Consider the following 23,516-nt stretch of genomic DNA (forward strand, 5'->3'; position numbering starts at 1 on the left):
AAATAAATTTTGTACGAGGATCCATATTTATGAAAGTGACGTCCATAATCAATATATCTGTATTACTGTCAGTACGAATATCTAAAAACGACAGAATATTGTTTTGCATATAAAAAAATTCAAAAAGACAGAAATGTGAACAGGTAGGGATAAACAAATTTAATTGCATGTAAATTGTTAATATGCAAAAATTTACTTATTTCGATAAGAAAAACCTTTCCGGCTGATATGTTCTGCAAAACAAGTGATTTATTTTTAAAGCTTGCCTTTTATATAACTTTATTCAAACTACTAATAAGCTTCTTAAATAAAAGATTGGACTGTTTACTTTTGAAAATGGTGTATGATATTAAATATGTTAATTTTATGATCTTTGATTTATTTAATTGAAAGTACAGCTTCGAGCATCCCTATCTATGATGATAAATCCTTTAAATTGATTTTCTTCTTCTTCTGATCCTTATATTTACCAGATAGATCATACGATGCTGTATTGGCTAGATGTAGTGTGAATTTTATGATCATTGCTAGATATTACATACCAGTATAAGGTAATGAGATAAGAATTTGTGTGAGTAAATCACTAATCAACATTCTATAATTTGAATAGTTTTTCGTATTCGGTAAAAAAATGCCTTTTATATTTGCGTACAAAAGACGTAAAAATTACGTGAGGGGAAATCTGTTTACACTACGTTGACAAATTATTCTCTTCCAAATTACCAAGTCAATAAATGTTTACACTTCGAATAGAAGATCAAACCGAAAATGAAGACAAAGGTGAAAACGCTGCGAACATTTTTCATTAAAATATTCAACGTATTCAAAACACTCAAACTACAAGATGGATCCGAGAGCTCCCAGAAAACTGGCTGAATGTGATGATAATATATTGCAGTATATGTGAAAAATTGATTCCCTCCACAGTATGCTCCATTATTGAATAGAAAAGCGGAAAAACGGATCGAAGTCTTCTATTGACCCGAACATAATAGGGTCCATCTCGGTGTCTTGCTCATGGCAGCTACTTTCCACTTCACACAGCTCCTCTTTATACCTTAACGTGAATGTACGAAGCGATATTATGGAATGCGAGTATAGTACATCGTCTCTGTAATGCACAACTATCATAAGATTGATTTCGAGCAAAATCGCGTTTTAATTTAATTCGTTTCATTAGATCTTCGCACAAAATGCTAATCATCATAGCTTAGTGTAATTACAACAAAAATATGTAAAATTTGTCGGGCTGAAGTTGAAAGTTTTAGTTGATTCAACCCAAAACCGTATAAATTATAATAACGTACAGGTCACTAAACCGCATCAACTTATGTTAGTACTAAGTGTTATTGTGCCAAAAAATAACTGCCACATATGTGTCCTCGGTAACGGAAAACTATTCTTCTTCTTCTAACACTTATCCACACCCAATCGTGCATAATGCAATAATATAAACGCAGTGTTATCTTGATCGTTGACTCATTAAAAAAAGGTGATCAGCTCTCCGCTTCATGTAACAGTCCAGGGTAATGTTGAATTAAATCACTAATATTTATTTGACACCCTAGCCTAGGAATAAAACTCAGCACCTCCAGTACGGTAGCCGAGCCTACTGACCATTACTATGGAGGCGGCAAAAGGCTATCTCATACTTTTTCAATATTAAAAATATAAGCTAAACTGTAGTAGAGCGATTTCGAATTCAAAACTACGACTCTTATAACACTAACCAAGGGACCACAACCCAACTCAATCATAAGTTACAGAAGCTTTTTAATGGTATATATTTTTTTAATGTTTTTCGCAGATACTTTGTGGCACATTTTATAAACAATTTGGTTTTAACCACTTTTTGTTGGCACATTTTATCCATTCGGTTTCGACAAGAACATTGTCATTATCAGGGTTTATGTACTAAATTCTAAAACATTGAAATACTCATAGTTAATTACCCTTCCCTTACCAAAAACTTCCACGCACTCCGTACACCATATGAAAATACGATTTAAAAAATATGATATAAAAATATGAATAAAAAGTGGTTAAAACTAAGTTGTTTTAATTTACAAAGGTATATATTTCATTTCAGTAATACATTAGAGTTGAGATGATAAAAAAAATCTATGTCGTTTTGACGAGTGATAGTTGTGGATTATAGTGCAGATGTTTAAGAGAAACGTATAAGGAGGTGTCAAACCGCGGAGAAGCACATTTTGATAGATGATTTCTTCACAGCATTGCGATATCTTATTCCTTTTCCTACCGCTGAATTACTTTACAATATATCCCGCCCGAGATTGATGGGAAAGCACTTCTTTCATGTTAATGTAAAACGGTCTCGGCACCAAATTACGGTAAAAGGATACTCGTTTACATTCCGGAAAGATGAACTTTAAAGATTCGCCAAGGATTTTTCCCGTATGGCGCCCGTTCTTCCTGACCTATATCAAAATTAACGTCAATATTTTTTATCGCATTAAAAGGCGGATTTCCGAAGCATTATTCAAATATTACGCTAGTAAGGTCGTTTTTGATTTACAAAAAAATTGTTTTCGCATAAAACGAGTTCCTACGTAAGCTTGTTATTTTTTATTGTTCATTAGCTTATTTCATATTCAAAAATCAAAATTGAACTTTGTTTTCCATTTAATTGATGTCAAGTTAATTTTTTTACTAAATATTGAAAGCATTTGTCGTTTATTGTATTGTATTTTTTATTGACAACATGTGGAAATATTATAATTAATTATAAACATTTATTGAATGAATCAAGTTCCAATAAAGATTACAACTATAAGAGTTAGATGTGACACGACTGGGATTTTTATTGTTGTTACATATGTAAGTATCAATCAATCGACAAGGTGTTATTTATGACATTAAAAAAAAACAGTTACATGAAAGGTAAGTAGATATGCTTTTTTGGCAAGTCAGAAAAATAATACATAATAATTTCATAGAAGATTAGTGCATATGACAGTGTATCAAATTGATGCAATATTATGTTGATCGTTACTTTTGTGAAGGCAAGATGATCAATCCGGCGCTTCAGGTTCCAGTCTAAGGTTATATTAAATAAATAATACAGTGAAAAAATCATTCCACTTCAATCAAACCTGGGACCTCCAGCATTGTAGCCAAATGCGCTAATTACTACACTGTGTGGGCGGACACTATGAGAAGAAACTAGAATATGTATTTAAAAATTCACTGATTGCAAAACTTTTCTCCACGAGAACAAAATGTACAAAGAAAACATACATAATACAAAAATTACGAAGAAAATATCCATTGACATAACGTCTGAAAAATTACCGAAACACACCATGTATAGTGCTATTTTGTATATTGACGCGCCAGTTTAAGAGCGATTACAAAATACAAACTTACTTGTAACGTTCTCAAAGTTTTTCATATTTGTGTAAGAAAGATCACGTGTTACACATTTATTGAACTTTTGCAATAAATCATGAACATTCCGTGTACATCCAAGGCGTATATTTATAAAGGTTAAAGTCGTGATGGCAAACTTCGCATAGTACCGAGAAATAGACTCCAAGTTTATGCTACAATATGAAAGATTAGCGTATAAAAACGAGCTTAAAAACAAAGCTGTTCGCACTCTATACGATAATAAGCTTTCCAGTTTACACACGAACTTTTTTCGACATAAACACGTTGAAATTATAAACTTACGTATGCGGGAAGTTTATATTCGACGTGTATTATGGGTACGTTACATTTTAAAGGCGAAAAGATGTGAGCTTGTTTTTTTGCATTTGTCTTTGTTTGAATTTGAATACAATGTAATGTATGTAAAAACGTGTTACGCAAGGTTGTTATATGTAAATGTACAAAGAAGCTAAAAAATACATTTTATTGCCGGTAACACAAAGCATTATTTAGCCTAAAACACATTAAAACAATTTACATATTATTTTAATTTACTTCTCTAAATAAGGGGAAAAATAAAAAAAATACCTTCTCACAAATAAATGTCTAGAATGTTTTTATGTCCAGGAAACTCGCTTTAACGTAGGCTCCTTTATCTTTGTCTCAAAATAAATATTGCCAAGAAATATTGTAAAAATATTTTTATTTAGAAATGTCACATTATTAAAACAACAAAATGGTAACAATAAATATAATTAAAATGTCATATTCCTATATATGTTTTTATTCCAAATAGTACTTTTGTATTTCGGATACCATAAAATACCGAATGAAGCCTGTTAGGTATTTTTTTTTAAGATATAAAAGATATTTCAACACAGACAATTAAGTTTTTTAAGTCGTAGAATATATGTAAAGTTCTAAATAACGGTGTTTAAATAAAGTCATGGGCAGAAAAATTAATCCTCCACAGTTTATAAAAGAATCACTAAATCCATTCGATGAGAGGTCAATAGCTATGTAAATGCTTAGATTTACATATTTTCTTCTAAAAGAATCAAATTTTAGAAAAAAATATGGAAATCTAAGCAATTAAAAAATAAAGTATTTTATTGACATCTCAACGAAGATGAATAAAAAATTGAAGTTTAGGCATTTACAGGGCTTGCGACCTGCCATAGGCTGAGTAAGTGATCACTTTACACACACGTGTAACATTCACCAATTCCACACATGATTCACAACCATACTACGATTTTTTGGAACTTAGAGATACATTAATCAATCTCGTAACCTAGTATATGTGAGTTCACAATGGCTATCTTTGTTGGAATGAGGAAAGCATTTTTTAAGCAGTATTGTGTTTAAAGAATTATTTTATATAAATATAAAGTTTGTCGAAATATAAAATAAGGTAAGATTAAATTTTGTACATTTTTATGACAAAATAATTTAGGTAAGTATGTTAAAACTCTTACCGCTTCGGTGTGTATTGGATGCACTGCAAATAGAAGACCAGCGACAGCCGCAAAGGTCCTCTGGAGTCTGGCTATGGACAGACAGACCCTGGTGAAGAGGAGGCATGCTGCCGCGTGGAGAAGACTGTTCGTCACGTGGAACCAAAACGGCTGGAGACCGAAAATGAGGTAATTAGCCCTGAAACAAAAATATATTGTTCAATTATTATTGTTATAAACATATATAAGTAAATAATTAACCAACTAATAAGAAAATCTATTTAAATCGCTTTAACTATCTCGTAGTTAAAACTAACTGAATAATAAATTTAAGTTAAAATACATTTTTGTAGTTGAGTTACAGTATGTATACATTATTATACAAAATGTTTATTTTATTTATTGTTTCGGCATTAACTTTGTGGTAAGATATGTTACAATGATTAAAGAAAACACTTCGTTTTTTACCACTTGAGTTTTATTATAGACTACATGTTTCAGAAGTTAAACTTCCGTCATTCAGGTCTGTATAATAACTAAAATATAAAATATAAAATTGTTCTATAAATAAGGAGAGGAACAATTTTATATTTTAGTTATTATACAGACCTAAATGATGGAAGATTAACTTCTGAAACATGTAGTCTATAATAAAACTCAAGTGGTAAAAAACGAAGTGTTTTCTTTAATCATTGAAAATGTTTATTTTGTTATTTTTTTATTTTTAATATAAACTCGCACTTTTTTAAGCAATGCAAATAAAATACTAAAAAATAAAAAAAGATAATACTGGTGTGACTTTTTTATAAAACAAGTTGCAAACATCTTGAAAAGAAATACAAAAAAAAGACTTAAATAATAATGGTTGAATTCCACCATCCCCAAGTATTATTTATACTCTAGACTCATTATTTTATAATCTATAGCTAACATTAAATGTGTCAGCGGTATGGACGTCTATATTATAACATGTATTAATATATTTATTTATTTATATTTATTTATTTCATGGATACATACCAAAGATACATTCATAGAGGCATATTTATTTCATATAATACATACATATGGCAAATAATAAACTCTCAACTCGATTTTAATGGTTTAGAGACGGATAACGGCACGTAAAATAGTGTCTCTTATTAGGTGTGTTTTTTGCGTGCCATTTACGTTAAATAACAAAAGGGTAGAAAACTAAAACGTAATTTCAGAGAGGAAAGAGAGATATTTTAATGGAGAAACGAAGGAGGCTATTTGCATACCCAACAGAGGAATGCATATTTATAGAGAGGATGCAAATGGGATTCGGTTCGGGCAAACTATCGATAGTTCTTGTTCTGAACATTGGACTTCAGACACTGATGCATCTGTCTTTGTGCTGAGTGCTAATTTACAAAGGAAATCCGACCCAACCCCGCCATAGCTGGAGTTATATCAGAACTAAGCACATTACTGCATCAGGGTGGCGCGACATTAATAATAAAAGCGCAAGGAATACCCAAGAAGAGCTTTGAGAAAATTTAACTCAGTTAGTTAGTCATTTTCTTTGACAATCACAGGAAATAGAATAGATCGGCGAATTTATAAAGGGTTTGTCCTTTTTTTTTACACAGATAAGTCGCGCGAAAATTCCTGAATCTACACTCTAATAAGCATTCAATCCTCGATAATGTAATTATAGGGATTTATCAGAAGAGAATAATAACATATATTTTTGTGAGTTTAAAAAGACATCTTTAATGAAAAACAATTGTTATTGTTAATTTTGTGGTATGGTAATATAACATTCTCCTTTTCATTCATCGTTCAAATAAAAATTATTAAAGTGGTATTACATAAAGTGAACGATAAATGGTGAGGAGACTGTAACAATTTAGATAAGTCTTAAAATGCCGTTCTCGTATAATTTTATGTTGCATCAGCCTATTTCAACGAAGAAACTAAAATAAACACTCACACTCACACGTGTCACAATAGATTTTAAGAAAAATGTTAGTAAAAATGGATAGTTATACTACGAAGTAACTGCCTAATCAATTGCTAAATAACGTGTTAAAAGGTTAATGCGGACTCCATTATTTAAATAGAATTGATGTTTTTTTTTAAAATATAGTAGCTTGTATTCAGAGCATCAAGTTAAGTTGTTACCTGTAATTTATTATGTTAATGTACTTCCCTCGGAAGTTTCAGTTGTTGCGCAGTGTCTGCATTTAAAATTCTGTTTAGAAAGCAGCAGGCACTTAAAGAAGGCTATTGTTTTGAGGACGCGCTAATGCGTTTCTAGCAATGGAATTTCATCTAATATGCCAAAATATCTAAGTATACATAGGAAAATGTACAAATAAGAAGATGATTATTTTTTGAGGCCATGCTAATGCCCTTCTAGCAATGGAATTTCATCTAATATGCCGAAATATTTAAGTACACACATGGGGTAATGTACAAATATAAAGAAGGCTATTGTTTTGAGGCCGCGCTGATGCACTTCTAGCAATGAAATTTCTTCTTATATGCCAAAATATTATATGTATGTGCGCACTTGGGAGAATGTAGAAATAAAATTAGGCTATTGTTTTGAGGCCGCGCTGATGCGCTTCTAGCAATAGAATTTCATTTTATATGCCGAATTAGTTTAGTATACACATGGGATAATGGGCAAATAAAATGGAGTCTATTGTTTTGAGGCCGCGCTGATGCACTTCTAGCAATGGAATTTCATCTAGTATGCCAAAATACTTATGTAGGTACACACTTGAGATAATGTACAAAGTCAGCGGTAATCAGTACTTACAACGTAACCTAATTGCTCGAAGGAGGTGAATCAATATATGTATCAGATTTGAGATTCTAATGAGGTGCTATTGATATTACTATCGATAAATCGTATTTTATACTAACAGTACCCGACTGAGGAAACGTGGCATAATCAAGCATTTCAAATACTTGAAAGTGGTCAGGAGGCGGAATCATAGGCGAGTATGTACGAAGAGAGGCATGAATGCGGAAGAGGCGAAGATTTTTTGCAAGAACAATTTCGTGTTTCGTTCTATTCTTTCTGCCTATCTCTCCGGTAAAGCTGTTATTAGTTAGTTAGCTTATGGATGTAAATTATTTTGGCAGCTTACAAAAAACGCACAGTTTGCCATAAAGAATAATGAGCATTGCGTGTATTGCCGCAATTTTCAATAGATGTCGCTGATAATTGGGTAAACCTCAAGAACAACCTCAAGGTCAATAAAATCTCAGACTGTACGTTTTGCATTAAATTTATAATCAAATTTTCTTTCATATAAAATACTGCGGTTTTGATAAAACAATAAAATGTGAAAAAAATAATTTAAACAGAATCTTTATGATGAAAATTAGATGATTTGTTTTGTGAATACTGAATGAGAAGTCTCGGATGTAAGGAAATATTATGAAATTGAATTATGGGAAGCAAAAGACTTCTGAAATTATCGTATTACTCGTCCGTAATTCATTTATAATTATTTTGCGATGACGAGGTAATATTATTATAGTAATATTACACACCTGCTAGATTTAGCTACTACTACTTAATAGTAGTAATCTACAACCATCACGCCGTTTCTCCGCAGGGGTAGGCAGAGAGGATGTAACGTCACGCTCTTCTGTCCTGACATACACTCCTTGCCTCCTTCACATCCAAACATCTAATCTTACATGCCTTGAGATGACGCAGACTTTTGACACCACCAGATTTTAGGTTCTGATTGATCTGATCGTGCCAAGTCTTTTCCGGCCATCCTCGTTCTATTCTCCCGCTTACATTCGCCACATATGTTTTTTAGTCATTCTCTCGTTATTCATTCGCTTCCCACGTCCATACCGCCTTAAAGAACTCTTTATAATCGTTTTAATTACCCCTTGTTCAGCCTTATATTCCTTTCTTATATTTTCGTTTTAAATTTTGTCATACGATGATTTTCCATGTAAGATTTCCAAGCTAGATTTAGCAAGCGCGATAAATGTGGTTTTAGTTCTCTATGAATACAGAGACTCCCTACACGATGGCGTTTAGCATAACCATCCATCGCGGAGGCGTTGTAAAATGCATGTTACATGTGATGCAGGGTAAATAGTGTAAAGCTAGAAGTGTATAAATCTAAAAAGATGAATGGTCGGAACGCCATGAACCAGGCGCATTCTATTGAAGTGTGATGGAATGGTGCGCGTGAGTTTAGAGATCAATTCGAATAGCAATCCTCCGTGCTGCTTCGGCTTAAAGCTAGCTTTACTTTACTTAATATATCAAAGTGCGAAAAAGTGCTAGCATAGAAAATAATTTACATTTTCTATTAGACACTAAGTGATATGCGAGTATTCAAATTCAAACAGTACTATTGAATGTACTATTATGCTGACGTGCAGGTTAACTACCTTTTATACACAGAGGATTTAAGCAAGATCCCGCTTTTAAGAAAATAAGTGAACCGGTGTTTAAAAACACTTTTCGTAAGTATTGTAATATAAATATAAACCAGCGAAATCGCTAATAAGTCAAAAGTTGAAAAACATACTTCATCCCATATAGCTATTTACATAACTTATTGTTTCGGAATTCAGTTTGTGGTAAATTATTATTAAAACATGATTAAATTATATTAAAAACATTTGTTTTTTATTACCTACATTTTATTTTGTCACGACTTGTTTTGGAAGCTACATATGCTTTCATCGACGGGTTTGAATATAAAATAAAAAGTTATGTGTACTATAGAAAGTTAGGGAAACGAGTCGCAAAATTATAAAACGGTAAAAAAGTATGTTATTTATATATTTTTTTGCATATTTTAATGTTCATTTATAGAAGAGATTCGCAAAAAAAAACAACAAAAAATTATAAAGAATAATGAAAAATTTAAAAAAACTTATATTACATACCAACTTTGATAATATTAAAGGGTTGTTTTATCATGCAAATGCAGTTTTACTAAGAAATTTCAGTCCAAAACATAGATATTCAACAATATTACTTTCAGTTTACTAAATTGGACTACTGTACCAGTGAGCAAGTAACACTATAGTGCAGGGTTGTATTACAATCCCGACGTTTTATTGCAGTCTCGGTATTATGGATCGTTAAAATTTAGCCCTGAAAATATTTTACAAAAAAACTACAAATACGTGAATCAGAATAAAAATGGTAATATCAAATAATTTTTGTAAACTAAATGTTATTTTTCTTTTTTTAATCGCTGAACATCATGAAAATTTGGGACATACGAAATAATTGAATTTGAAATATTGATGAGCATTACCTAAATCTCTATTTGATTATGTTTGAGTGTTTGTAGTTTACTCTGTATGACTGGTTTTACAAGAAGAGTTAGGCCTTTCAAAGTAACGATTTTTGGACACCATTAAGTAATAATGCCAATAAAAACAAAATAATAAATAAAAATTAAGCTTCTATTAGTAGCCTTTGTTAAATATATAGTAGTTGGTTTTAATTAAATGAACACAAATGATAATTTTATTATTTGTATAACGTGTATATAACATATTTTATTTTACTTATTTTTAACATATTTTGAAAATTTTCAACTAATCTTATTTTTACAATGATTAAAGAAAACACTTCGTTTTTACCACTTGAGTTTTATTATAGACTACATGTTTCAGAAGTTAAAAGAACAATTTTGTATTTTATATTTTAGTTATTATACAGACCTGAATGATGGAAGTTTGAAGTGTTTTCTTTAATCATTGTAACATGTCTTACCACAAAGTTAATGCTGAAATAATAAATAAAAAACTTATTTTTATTAAAAATTTATTAATTTTCGATTAAATAAAGTTAAATGTCAGACCAAAATTATCTTTGAACCAAAAGAACGAATTGAAGACAAAAAAATATATCCTCAAAACAATATTTTACAATGCAAAATGTCGACTCGGTTGACGTTTTCGTGTCTGTAATTTATTGAAAATGACTTCTCAATTCCGTAATATTCCCACATATCCATAACCCGCTTTAAAAGTTTACCCCGAAGCATGGATGTCAACACGGAGTTTTGATTTATGAATATTAAATGCGCGCTGACACGCGACAGTATTAGGGCAAATCTGGCAGGAAAACAAATGCATAAAATATTAGCAGCGTTTTTATTTCAATCGGAATAAATCGTTCACACGTTAGTACAAAGTTTGGGGATGGAATCGGCGGTGTCATAATATTTCAAGCAGTTTTATAGTTTGATTTATCGAGTTCCCCAAGGAGACTCTTTTATCCGCTGAAAATTGAATCGATTCAACGTTTCAGTGACTGACTTCTGTTTACGTTTAGAAATATCGTTTTTAAATCCATTTAAATGCATATTTTTCATATCACTACCGAAATATTTTTTTCATCGTATTACCGGCACGATAATAATTTCAATTCAGCCATGGAGCGTGCAAAGTTAGATAAACGATTGACTATGAAACTGGCAAAAATTCGAAATAAATTCAGGGGTTTTTCCAATAAGTTTGAATATGGTGTAGTTCTTTTTTTTTGTATTTATTTTTCATTCCTTTTCAAAATTTTACGTTACATATTCATAATTCGATTAAAATGATATGTATTTATTTAACATTTCTTTAAAAAAAATGGTTCTTCTTCTTCTTCTTCTTTTGATCCTTATCCGTACTTAATGGTGCTTTAGGTATTGTATTTAATCAGCGAAGTATTATCTTGATCGTAGATAAGTAAATATGAGAATGGAAATCAATCAGTAATCGAACCCGGGTCTTCCAAAACGGTAACCAAACTCGATTACCCTCTACACCACAGAGGCAGAGAACATACATATACTGTACAAGGTATACTCTTGGTATACATCAGATGCGAAAATACCGTAAGAAACATTTGCTTCGGAACAGTTTTGATGATGTCTGTTTTTTTTTGCGTAATTTTGTGTCATATTTTAGCCATTCAAAATTCGTTTGACTGAGTGAAAAATATTTCCCTTTTTACAGGGATAATTGAGAAGTATTGTAAAGTCAAAACATGCAATTATCTTTTTTTACCAAACATATTGTGAACCAGACAATCGCTTTGGATCTTCCTTGAAAGACATCTAGAAAAAGACCAACAAGTTCATGAATGCTACAGAAAGATAACATGATTTGAACCTGTAACCAGAGGACAAAGAGAGCTGACACCAACAGTCTACAAAGACGAAAGGTTGAAATAGAGCCAGGAGGAAAAAAAGAGTTTTTCAATGATATTCAAAGATTTTTTTTATCAATATTGTCAAAAATAATGGTTGCCCACTTTTGTTTTCATCCTGTTTCACCAGTTTGATATTTTTTTTATATTTGAATGTAAAATTTTACATTTTAACGTAATTTCATGCAGATTCCAACATTTGTAATACTAGATTTACAGTCATAAAAGAGTAATAAAATATAATGATTTCTGTAAGTTCGGTTTTCGAACTGGAAATGATAACCATCTACCATCCACCATCCAAGTACCGTTAAACTGCGGGTCGCGGGTGTAAATCAGATGGTGCGCCTCGAATCGATTCAAATAAAAATTAACTTTCAAATAGCGGCGCGCTTACGATAGTAAATGCATGGCCGCTGTGGGGGGATTTATGGCAAGACACAATCTCGTTTAGATTGTCACGTGCGGGGAAATATGTTCCGATGTGTTCGGGACTTTCCGTCCGAGTTCGGCAGCATAACGTACTCGTTACACTAACTACACTTTGTTAGTATCCTTTTTTGTTCTATTCTCCTGGTACATTATTGTAGTCTCACATACTACCCAATGGTGTATAGGGTACTGCATTGTATTAAAGCAGTATTATCTTAATTGTTCCATACATGAGGGCAAGATCACTCTTGCGCTCTAAGGACCAGTACAGGGTAATATCAAATAAATATTAAAGTTTGAAAATACTAATATTTATTTTCATCTTCCCCCTGGGTATCAAACCTGGGACTTCCAGCACGGTAGCTAAAAATGCTTACCATTACACCACGGTGGCGGACAAAATACTATAACTATGAAACTAATTATATCAATTTATAAATGAATTATTCAATAATTATTTCATAATGAACTTTTTTTAAACGTGCATCTACCCGTTGATATCCGGTATTTCCTGGTGAATCAACATTTATATTTTATGTTTTTCAATGTTATTTTTATGATATGTTGTTATCTTCAATTGGATATCAATTTTGTGATTAGTCATAATGACGTATCGAAAGAGGTTGTAGCATTCACGAAAAAGGGTCCTAAAAATATGACTCAAATGTTGAGGATCTTTAATATTGCAATCGGGTGAATTACCAATGCAAAATGATTTTCTTATGAATTTATGATAGTAAAATTCTTGAAATCCATGTTGGGTGAAACAAACATTTAATATATTTAAATATATTTTTAAAAAACCCTTATCCGAACCCCAATGGTGCATAGGGCACTGCATCATATAGACGCAACTTGATCGTTAACACATGCGGGAAAGGTGATCAGCCCTCCGTATCAGGTACCAGTCCAGGGTAATATTGAATAAATATAGGAGTGAAAAAAAACATTTTATGGGAATCGAACCTAGGACCTCCAGAACGGTAGCAGAGCTTGCTGACCTAATGGACACTACGTAGGCGGTAATGCACTACGGAGGCGGACAATAATATTTTAAGAACAAATTATATTATAAGAACAAATATCTTTAAATCAATTATGGCTGAATACGCATTAAATGTTACTGGAACAAATATGTTTTTGGTAGAATTTTAGCATTGTATCCTTTCTCAACTCGAGTAACATGATTAAGGAAGTTGGAAAATAGGAATTTTAGGTTTCTCGAGAAGGGGATATGCGAGTAAGTAGGCTTCTGGTACATACGACGTACCTAAATCAACCTAAATCTGGATACAATAATACAATACGTCTCGGTATAGAGCAAATAAGTACAAAGCCCGACTTGCTGGATCCCACGGAGATGTATGTAAGTGATGGATAATACCAATAGGAGCATTGGTCTCCTTCTCTCCGAGACAATCTAGAAAAATGATGCAATAAAAGGGAACTGTGTCGGGAAATTTGTTTCCGCTAGTGACGGATTCGTTTAAAATAGTCAAACGTAGACTTAAAAAAGCCTAATGGACTTCAATGAAAATTTTTATGATCGAAATATACTGCGATACGGATTTTCGACAAATTTTTGATTTGCATTTTAAAATGTGAATTTTTTAGATTTATTAATTGAAAAGAGAAAATGGAAAATTAAAAATATATATGAAGACTTATAGATCGATTTATTTCTATTCAATAGAATTACAAAAGAAGTTAGATTTTATTCTATGGCGGTGCAATTGAGTGTCTTTTGATGAGTATAATGTGTAAATTAATTAATTTATATATATTTATATCTCCTTAGAGTAATGGTTAGTATAAGTGAGTTTTTCACTTTAATATTACCCTGGACTGGCACATGAAGCGGAGGGCTGATAACCTTTCCTTCATGTGTCAACTATCAAAATAACACTGCGTTTATATGATGCAGTGCCCATTGGGTTCGGATAACGGCTTGAATATATTTATTTACTCGTATGTATTTTTTAATTATTATGTATATATAATATATAGCAAACTGGACCATTGACGAGCTTTAGGCAAATATTCTTGCCAAATAATCGCTATATCTCCCGAGATGCTCGAAAAAGTTATGGACAACGTAACAAAGAGAGCTTTGGCCAATAAAGGTGGCCAATCGATTGATTTTGTGTTATAAAAGAAGTTTAAATTTATTGTAAAGGGCCAAATTAAATAAAATCATGTTCATATACCGTTGTAAAATAAAGCGCATATTAATTTTTCGTTATGAAGTCCCAACAAAATATTTCTGTTTTGATACATTATTAGGAAATATAAAAAAGATTAAGATGAACGTGGAAGAGGCGAAAAATGTTTGCAAGTGGTGTGGCGCTCTATTCTCTCTGCCTACCCCTGCGGGGAAGCGGCGTGATGGTTAGTTAGTTAGTTTTTCAAAAAGATTTAATGTAATATTTATCTTGCACTTTAATTTGTTGAATTTTGAGATAGGTATTTTTGAAACATCAACGACGACATGTACAATAATGTCCAATTATGAATAAAAAGAGTTCAAATAAAACCTTGTGTCTGTTTTAGAATGAACAAAGACAAAAGTATCTCCAGCCAAGATTTGCTGAAATATACGTTCATGGCTTTGCACATTAGTGTGTGGCATATTGAATATGTATGTATTGTTCTAGATTCTGCTAGACGAAAGACGCGAGTAAGAAAAAATAATATATTCATATTTTCCCGGATAAAAAGCGTACGTCTGCTCGGGATGCTGCACAAACCTGAATCTGTTCTTCCCAAGATATACATTTTTAAATATCGCATTACGATTCATTCAGCGCAAGTCTACTACCGGAAAACCGATAGTTCATTTGCATAATCTATTCTCATAGGGAAATAAAGATGGCAATATGATTTGAGAAACTAGAAGTTTTATTGGCCCAGCAAGCCATCTGGCCTCACCTACAGAAAGGCACGTTTGGAATTTTTATCACAAATTTACTGAGAAATCGTAAAAATTGTCTGATACACATATTCCCGTTATATGGCACCTCCCATTATCGATAAAATATTGATTTAGCGGTAATATATTACGGTTTAAAATGAATATTTATGGATTCCTCCTCGGAACGCTCGATGGAAAATTACAATAAATTATGATCGTGATTTGGTGGACGAATAGTGAAATTTAATTTTTTATCCTTTGCTAAAAAATATTGATTTATATTAACGACAACTTTAAAGCTTTTTACACTTTATTTTAAAAGTGAAAAAAGCTAGATATTTCACAATATATTTACTCGTATTTGTTGTTTTAATATATAAAATGCACTTTCTACAAGAAATGTTCGTACAAAAATAAATCGAGTAATTTTTATTTTTATATTTTTAAAACATTATTTATATTTAAGGCACTTAATTTGTGATTTTCTGTTTTATAATAAAAAAAGTGATTTAAAAGAGTTATGTTTTAATTTTATTGTAGTCCCAATAAAAATTACTTATTAAATTCCGCATTCTATTCATATTTTTATTATTATTAATGCTTTTTGCCCATTTTCGTATTGTGTGGTCAACGTATTTGAAAATAATATAATGAAAATGTTTCGTGCATAAAAATAAAAATATAATCAAAAATATATTGAATTTAATCTTTATTACATTTTTATAATTTTATTCATTAAAAAAGGTTTCCTGAATACAGCATTAAGAATATTAATAAAATGTATAATTATTGTGTTACCTTCAGAACCACTTTTCCCATTTCTCGGCTAATTTTGTTTACTCGTGAATTAAATTAATATATTCAACCTTCCCTGAAATTCAATGCCCACTCTGAAAGGAAACGAGTTTCTTCGTTACAATTTTTTAAAAGGGGGCAAATAAATAAGAAATTCATTATTGCGAAGCGGCGATGTTGCTTTCGCAGAAAATTTCACGAACTTTTCATCCTGCGTCTGTGTTGCGCACTTTTGGCATAAATTATAATATTGAGTGAGAATTACTCCTCACTTTGTCGGACAACACCTCAGGATTCTTCTTAATCTGAGGCACTTCATCTAAGGAACAGCTTGAAAAAATACCTATTTTCGTCTCGAAGCATCTAACTTTTACAAGAATATTCTCGACTGTTCTGCTAACATTAACAGAATTTCTCCTTTTTATCATTCTCACAATGAAAATAAATGACAGTTCATGAATAAATTTGTAAAAATATTAATTTCTAGTCTCTTAGTTGCTTACAGGACAAGTGAATAATAAATAAAATTATTATATCATTACAAGAGTTCTCATTTTACAAAATTATTTATATTGTGGCTGTTTAAATATTCTGTTACAGTGCAAAGGTCACCGCATTAAATCAGTTTCAGTGTTGTTAGATTTAAATATAAAAATGAAACATTCGTAAAATACCACTATTGAGATAATTCATGTTAACACGACAAATTTCGAGAACGGGATGAGATTTTTACTTGTTTTATTTCTGCGTAAAGAATCCTTAAAAATAATGTGTTTACAAAAAAATACATAATGTTAAAACATCAAATAAGAAATAATATGAAAATGGTGTTAAGTGATTTTTATGGCATAAGTACACCCCTTTTTATCATTTAATGCTGTTTGTATATAGTAAATATACGATAATCCTTGTGTTGTATTAGAAAATCACGTACAATGATAATACTTTATGCCCTTAAAGCGCGTTTACGTTAGTTTATTATGCGGCCTAAGTAAAATGTATTACTGTAGGTAAAACATTATAACATATTAGTTTCTGTACTTTGCGGCGGTGTGTTTAAGCCGACATAAAGGCCATTCTGCCTTCCCATAAGAGATAAAGAGCCTTTGGACAAAAGACGCAGTGAAAACGCCTCGTTTGAATTTATAGTGTGAAACTCTGAATTTCCACATGACCGGCCATAAGCAATGGAAGCGAATGAAATTTTTGTAATACATACAGTCCCGGGTCATAGAAAGTACAACGGGGCGGCCTTTGTTAGGTCAGCTTTGACGTAAATCTAACAAAAAAATACCCGTTGGGTTTCTACGGCTTGCTGCAATCACACGATTGAATGAAGGTTCTTTGACCTCAACGAAAAAATACTCGGTATTATATAGACCATTAGGTATTTAAGTGTATCGGCATTTTCCATTAAATTGAAATAAGAGTTATTGATGCCAAAATAATGTTTACGTACTTCCGTACACGACAAATGTGGTAAGAAACCCTAATTTAAATTAAAACGAATGTCTTGAATATTTTCCGCAGATACTTTGTGGCACATTTTATTAACTTTTTAAAATTAATTAACTTTGTTTTCACCACTTTATTTTATTAAAACAATTCAAATCAGCGGTTTTGACAAAACCTTGTCATTATCAGGGTTTATTTCAAATCAAAAACATTAAAAACATTAAAATACTATCACCAAAAATTTCCACTCTCCATAAAAATCCTAAAGGTTTTTTTTTAATAATTTAGGATTTTTATGGAGTGTGTGGAAGTTTTTGGTGAGAGTGTTTTAATGTTTTTGATTTAAAATAAACCCTGATGATGACAAGGTATTATCGAAACCGGTAGGTTGAATTGTATTAGTAAAAAAAGTGGTGAAAAGAAAGTTAATTAATTTTATAAAGTTTAAAACTAATGTGGATTGACTAAATTACCGATAATTTTCACAAACATTTCAACAATTTAAAAAAAAAAACAGGTACAAATAATGTTTATGTTTATATATATTACCATTTTTTTTATTAAATTCGTTTTAATAATTAATCAAATAATATCCGCTCCCTATATAGAAGATATGCAGTTCACAAATATCTCCAGGCTTTAATGCCGGCTGGCAGCTCATTTGCATTCTCCCACATTAGGTCCGAGTCCCGAAGTTCAAACGAGAACTCCCGAAGAATTGTCAGCAGTGGACATCCTGGGTGGAGAGAACCCGATGCCTTAAGAGGCAAGCTTGATTTAGGCTCTCAGGAGGCATGCAAAGTACATGGATTGGCCTACTAAATTTTAGGATAATCCACAACAAAAACGTTTTGGCTCAAATACGACACTATTTACTTAATAATTTAATGTTTGAGTATTTTATTCAAATATTTACTTAGATATAATGTAAGTAAATAATTAATTCAAAATAACGATAAACGAATAGTCGAGTAGAACATCAGTCTGTATCTCGATTTGGAATAGGCTCTCAGATCTTGCAAACTGAAATTATAACTTGGAGCTGCTTGATACGTCTCAGCGGTATGTGGTTAATACTGTAAAAGCTCTCTGCCTTACGATGATATTTACGCGTATATGTAAATCTGCGAACATTATTGAATAAGAAAGGAGACACGTATTTTTTTATTTAGTTATATGAGAGATCTGTATATGTTACGTATGTAGATAAAAAAAATATATTTAATAACGTATACATATAACCCACGTATGAAATAAAAATATTTTTTCTTATTGTCTCTACACTCCTTCGTATAATATTATTTGTACGAGTAAGTGGGAGGATTCAAACAGTAAATGCATGATACTATCTTTTGAACAAACGCAATTAACTTGTTTTTCTCGTGCTTACCTAAATTTTTGATTGAATTATTTTCCTTGAATGATATATTTTAAACGATCTTACATTTAGGATATTAAATTAATGTTTCAATTATCAACAAAAACATAAAAGCAAAAACCTCGCGAATATTCCTTAAAGAGATTCGTATTTTTTACGTAGATGCGTTCGTAAAAACACATTGTTAAACGATTAATCACGAACACAACATATTATTCGCCTCATATTATTCAATGTCAGCCGTAATTTTTGTACCGAATCATTATTTACATCTTATATTTGTCAAAAATCTAAAAAAGCAGATAAATTATTGATTAAAAAAATCGTACAATTATTATTAATTATAAAAAGATAAATTTATACCTTAACATTACCTTTTGAAAGATTCTTGAAAGGTTATTTATATTTAAAAGACAATTCAAATAATATATTTCCAGGTAAAGTATGTTGATTTGGGTTATTTTTTAATATGATCTTTAAAAAATTCAACAGCGAAAATCCATTTAACACTGAATAATACATTTTTTCAAACGCATGAGTCTAGTGTGATGGTAATTTACTAGGAAAAATATGTATGATGTAGAATAAGCTGCAAAAATTTTGTTATTATATTTATTTATGGTATATAAGAACTTTAAAAAATAAAATAAAATTGTAAAATATTATGGTGCGATTATTAGTGGTCAGATCTTTCAGAAATTTCGACAAATATTATAATTGCACATTTTTTATCTGATATACCGATTATTCAAGATAAAAGAGTGATAATAATCTAAAAAACGAATTTGTTAAAAGAAAATCTCCCAAACGATTCTTTGAAACTCTTGCCAGTTATGTACAAAAACAATTTCAAAAAATCTTTGAAGCGTTGAGAGTAAAAAACCTGTTTGATTTTTATTTTTTGCTGGAAATGTTAGAGCTTTCAAACATTTGCAGCTTCAAAGAGAAATACTTTGATTTGTTTTCGTTCAAAATAGGCAACTGATTATAAATAAGAAACAGTGCAACATGTTCTTATGTTCTTTAAAAAATTGTAAAAACGTGAAACAATGTTGAAAATTAACGTCATTGTTTAAATATAACATTGATTATCTCCAAACTAGATTTGTGGAGTTACCCATAAATAGTGGCAATTGTATCATTCGGCAATATCATCCATAATTGCAAAACTTATGGAAGACAAATATTTTATAAATTATTTATTTAGTTATAAGTTATTGTGAAATGAAGGAAAAACTAAGTGACATAGTAAAAAATCTTTTTGATGAAATAAATGAAATAAAATTATTGAATGAATAATTTTTTTTTTGTTGAAAATGCACAAAAAGATAACTTTCAAAAGATATTGAATTTCTGGGTGACCGTTACGACCAACACATATAATTAAAAAAAAGTCGACCATAAAATTCCAAATCAGATAATAAATAATTTTTAAGTCTTTTAAAAATATTATAACGGGATTGAAATTAATCGCATTTTAAGGTGAAATTTGAATTTTAAATTTTAAAAAAATGTTAACAAGTTCTTGTGTATAGCTAGCGCTAGCTATATTTTGTTGCAATTCAATGAAACAGAATGTTCGATACAATCAAATAATCAAGATCCAATCAAAGGGAAAAGCTTTACGCAAGTCCAAAGTGCTAACCTCACATTTAGAATGAGTTAGGGCGACCATTAGCAGGAGCCAGAAAGCCTTTAGCCTGTATTAGGTAAAGTAGGCTTCACAATAGTTCCGGCTGGAGGGTGGTCAGCCTGTTTCCTGATATTAAGTGAAAAGCTCCACAACTTGCAACCCTAATTACATTACAACCACCCCGAGGTTCACGCCCCGAGTTGCTCACCTTTAAGTAGACACAACTAATATAAACTTCTGAGTTTAATATTCAGGTGCTTAATACTTGTATTTCTTGTTTAAAGGAATTAAACACATAGATAAAAAAAATATTTCCTATATATTTTATAACATTTTACATTGATTCGATTGTGTTTTTTTGGAAATTGATTGTTTTTATTTATTGTTTTGCCTTTCACTTTGTGGTAAAAGATGTTTTATTATAAATAAAACACTTGTTTATTACAACTCAAGTGGTATAAAATATGTGTTTTATTTATAATTTGATTGATTAAATCTACAAACATGTACAAGCTTTTTCGATTGAAAATACGATATTGTTTAGTCCATAATTAATTCAAAGTACTCACTTTGATAAAGTGATACAATGTTTTAAAAAAAGTAAATGTAAATCGAATTCTATATAAATGGTTGATAAACGTGCTTTATGCATGAAATGATAAAATAAAACGAAAATAAGATCAGGAATAAATAAATTTTAATTAAAATAGATTATTTGGTTATATTTGTTCCGTTTTATTTGCAGCTGGTTTATTCTTTAACATTACTTCTTTGAATGGTAAATTCCATTCATGTCAAGATATGTTAGGTGTATACGTGTGAAATACGTATTCGTTTGTTAAATCATTTCCATAATCTCCTTTTTCCCAATTAAATCACGGTGAAACGCTCCTGAAGTTTTATTTTACGAAAATGGCGCCATACAATTATCCAAAATCATTACGTTTTGTTTTTATTGTTATAATTGGATACGTTTGAGTATGTCCAAATACTTGTTCACAAATCTGGGTAACTTCAATTATAGCAGTTATTTTTCATATTATTTTTTGACATCTTAACAAAGATGAAGAAGAATGTGCACGTCTGTGGATTTAATATTTTAATACACTCCAAATGTTTTATAAACGAGTAAATTATCTAGTCAATTTATAAACTAAAATAATAAAATGAAAATGATTTTTTCTGGCGTTTCTCATGTATGTGATTATAATCCAGGATTCGGACCTCACATACATATGAATGAGTTTATGCTCTATAAAAAGCTACTTTATCTCGCCAATATATGTATCTACTAAAATTCTAAGTGATTCAAGTTTTGTTTCGAAATTCGATCATATACATTGGATCATATACATTGTTTCGAAATTGGATCATATATTATATGTACATATATATATATAGAGCATCCAAGAATTTGAGTAACGTGGATCTCAATCATAGATAGAATTGGTGAATATAACACGTGTGTAAAGTGATCCTTTAAACCAGCTCATGACCATCGTAAGCCCCGCAAAACGTTCAGACTTCCATATTCTTTTTCATCTATGTTGAGATGTCAAAAAAAGATATGTTTGAATTCAGGTCAGGCTTTGGATGTTGATGATTAAAAGCGATTTGTTTATTTAAGTGATTCTTTCCGATTCCAAGGGTTGTTCCTTTTGTCACTGTAAATTCTTCAAAGTGCTCGAATTAAACCGTTCCACGATTTTTCGTTTCCGCTTGCTGTCATTAGAGTGGCCTATCGAAGGGAAGATTTCCCGCCTCTTTGAACCGGGCACGCGCGGGAAGCTATCAGCGATGACATACATCCCTATAATACCCCTCACAACTGTTACAGTATAAACTTGGTATGTAAAATGGTAGAGCGTAATATATCTCCTCTCCCTCCTGTTTTCTTGTTATGCAAGCTCGAACTCGCAGCGAGAATAAAAATATGCACCATTTTGAATTCTGAAATTCTCTCTGCAAACATGCATACAATCTATATTTTTAGTACAAAATAAAATTTTTTGTTTAATATTTAAGTTCTGAATGAACAAAATAAAATACGAAGCTGTAATCATGGAAATGATGAAGTAAACTATTATTTAAAGAAAAATTGTGGAGGTCATCACCAAAAAGTTACATTTCCAATATCGCACAAAAAAATGATTTAAATGCAAATCTGTTCTTTTTACCGTATTCTATCGAAATCTTAATTAAAGTTACGACAAAACGTGTCAAACCAATAGGAAATCATTAAATTGCATCAAAATGTAACAATTTTAAAAGCTAGTATTCCTGATTACTTGAAATTATTTATACTGGAAATGTAACGTTTTGGTGAGGACTTCTAGAATTCCTAAATAAGAAATGAATAATATCTTTCTTACTGATTATTTATGATGAGTTTATAAATGGCATCTAAAATCATTAAAAATCATAAATAAAGAAATGATCTTCATGAGTAGAAACGTTAATGTTTGTTCAAAATCTTAAATTTCCTTAACATATCTACGCTTTGAAATTTAGACACAACGTTGAAATCTTATTTCATTCTTATAAAAGGTTTGTTAAGTGACCTGTGACCTGTGACCTGTGACCTGTGACAGGTAAAACATCTTTTTGTGACAGTCATCTATTGAACGTAATAGCAAAATATACAAAACTAACATTACTAATGGCAGAAAGCGCACTTTTGACAGCTGCTAAATTATTGTATACCCATAAATATTGTGAAATAAAACATAATAATTATAAATGAGAGCTTTACTTTTCCTTCTTTCTTCCCCTAGTAAACCAGACTGAACCACAGTAAATCTTGGTCGGGTACACCTAGTTATAAATAAATTGAAAATAAACATTTCCAGATATTTCGCATAACCGATTCGATATTAGATATAGCAATA

The 23,516-nt window shown here is 30.9% G+C and overlaps 1 protein-coding gene across 1 annotated transcript in view; it reads right to left on the reverse strand.

Moving 5' to 3' along the window:
• Positions 1-23,516, reverse strand: part of LOC148303425 (protein O-mannosyl-transferase TMTC1-like) — a 349,351-nt gene that overhangs the window by 83,975 nt on the left and 241,860 nt on the right. The window contains exon 2 of the mRNA XM_088269968.1: positions 4,872-5,049. Within this exon, the coding sequence (XP_088126094.1) occupies positions 4,872-5,049 (178 nt within the window). The remainder of the gene's footprint in view (positions 1-4,871; positions 5,050-23,516) is intronic.

The sequence above is a fragment of the Brachycentrus maculatus genome, unplaced genomic scaffold (genome assembly GCF_059751285.1).
Source record: "Brachycentrus maculatus isolate JH-2025_06_01 unplaced genomic scaffold, ASM5975128v1 h1tg000369l, whole genome shotgun sequence".
In the NCBI taxonomy this organism is placed as follows: domain Eukaryota; kingdom Metazoa; phylum Arthropoda; class Insecta; order Trichoptera; family Brachycentridae; genus Brachycentrus; species Brachycentrus maculatus.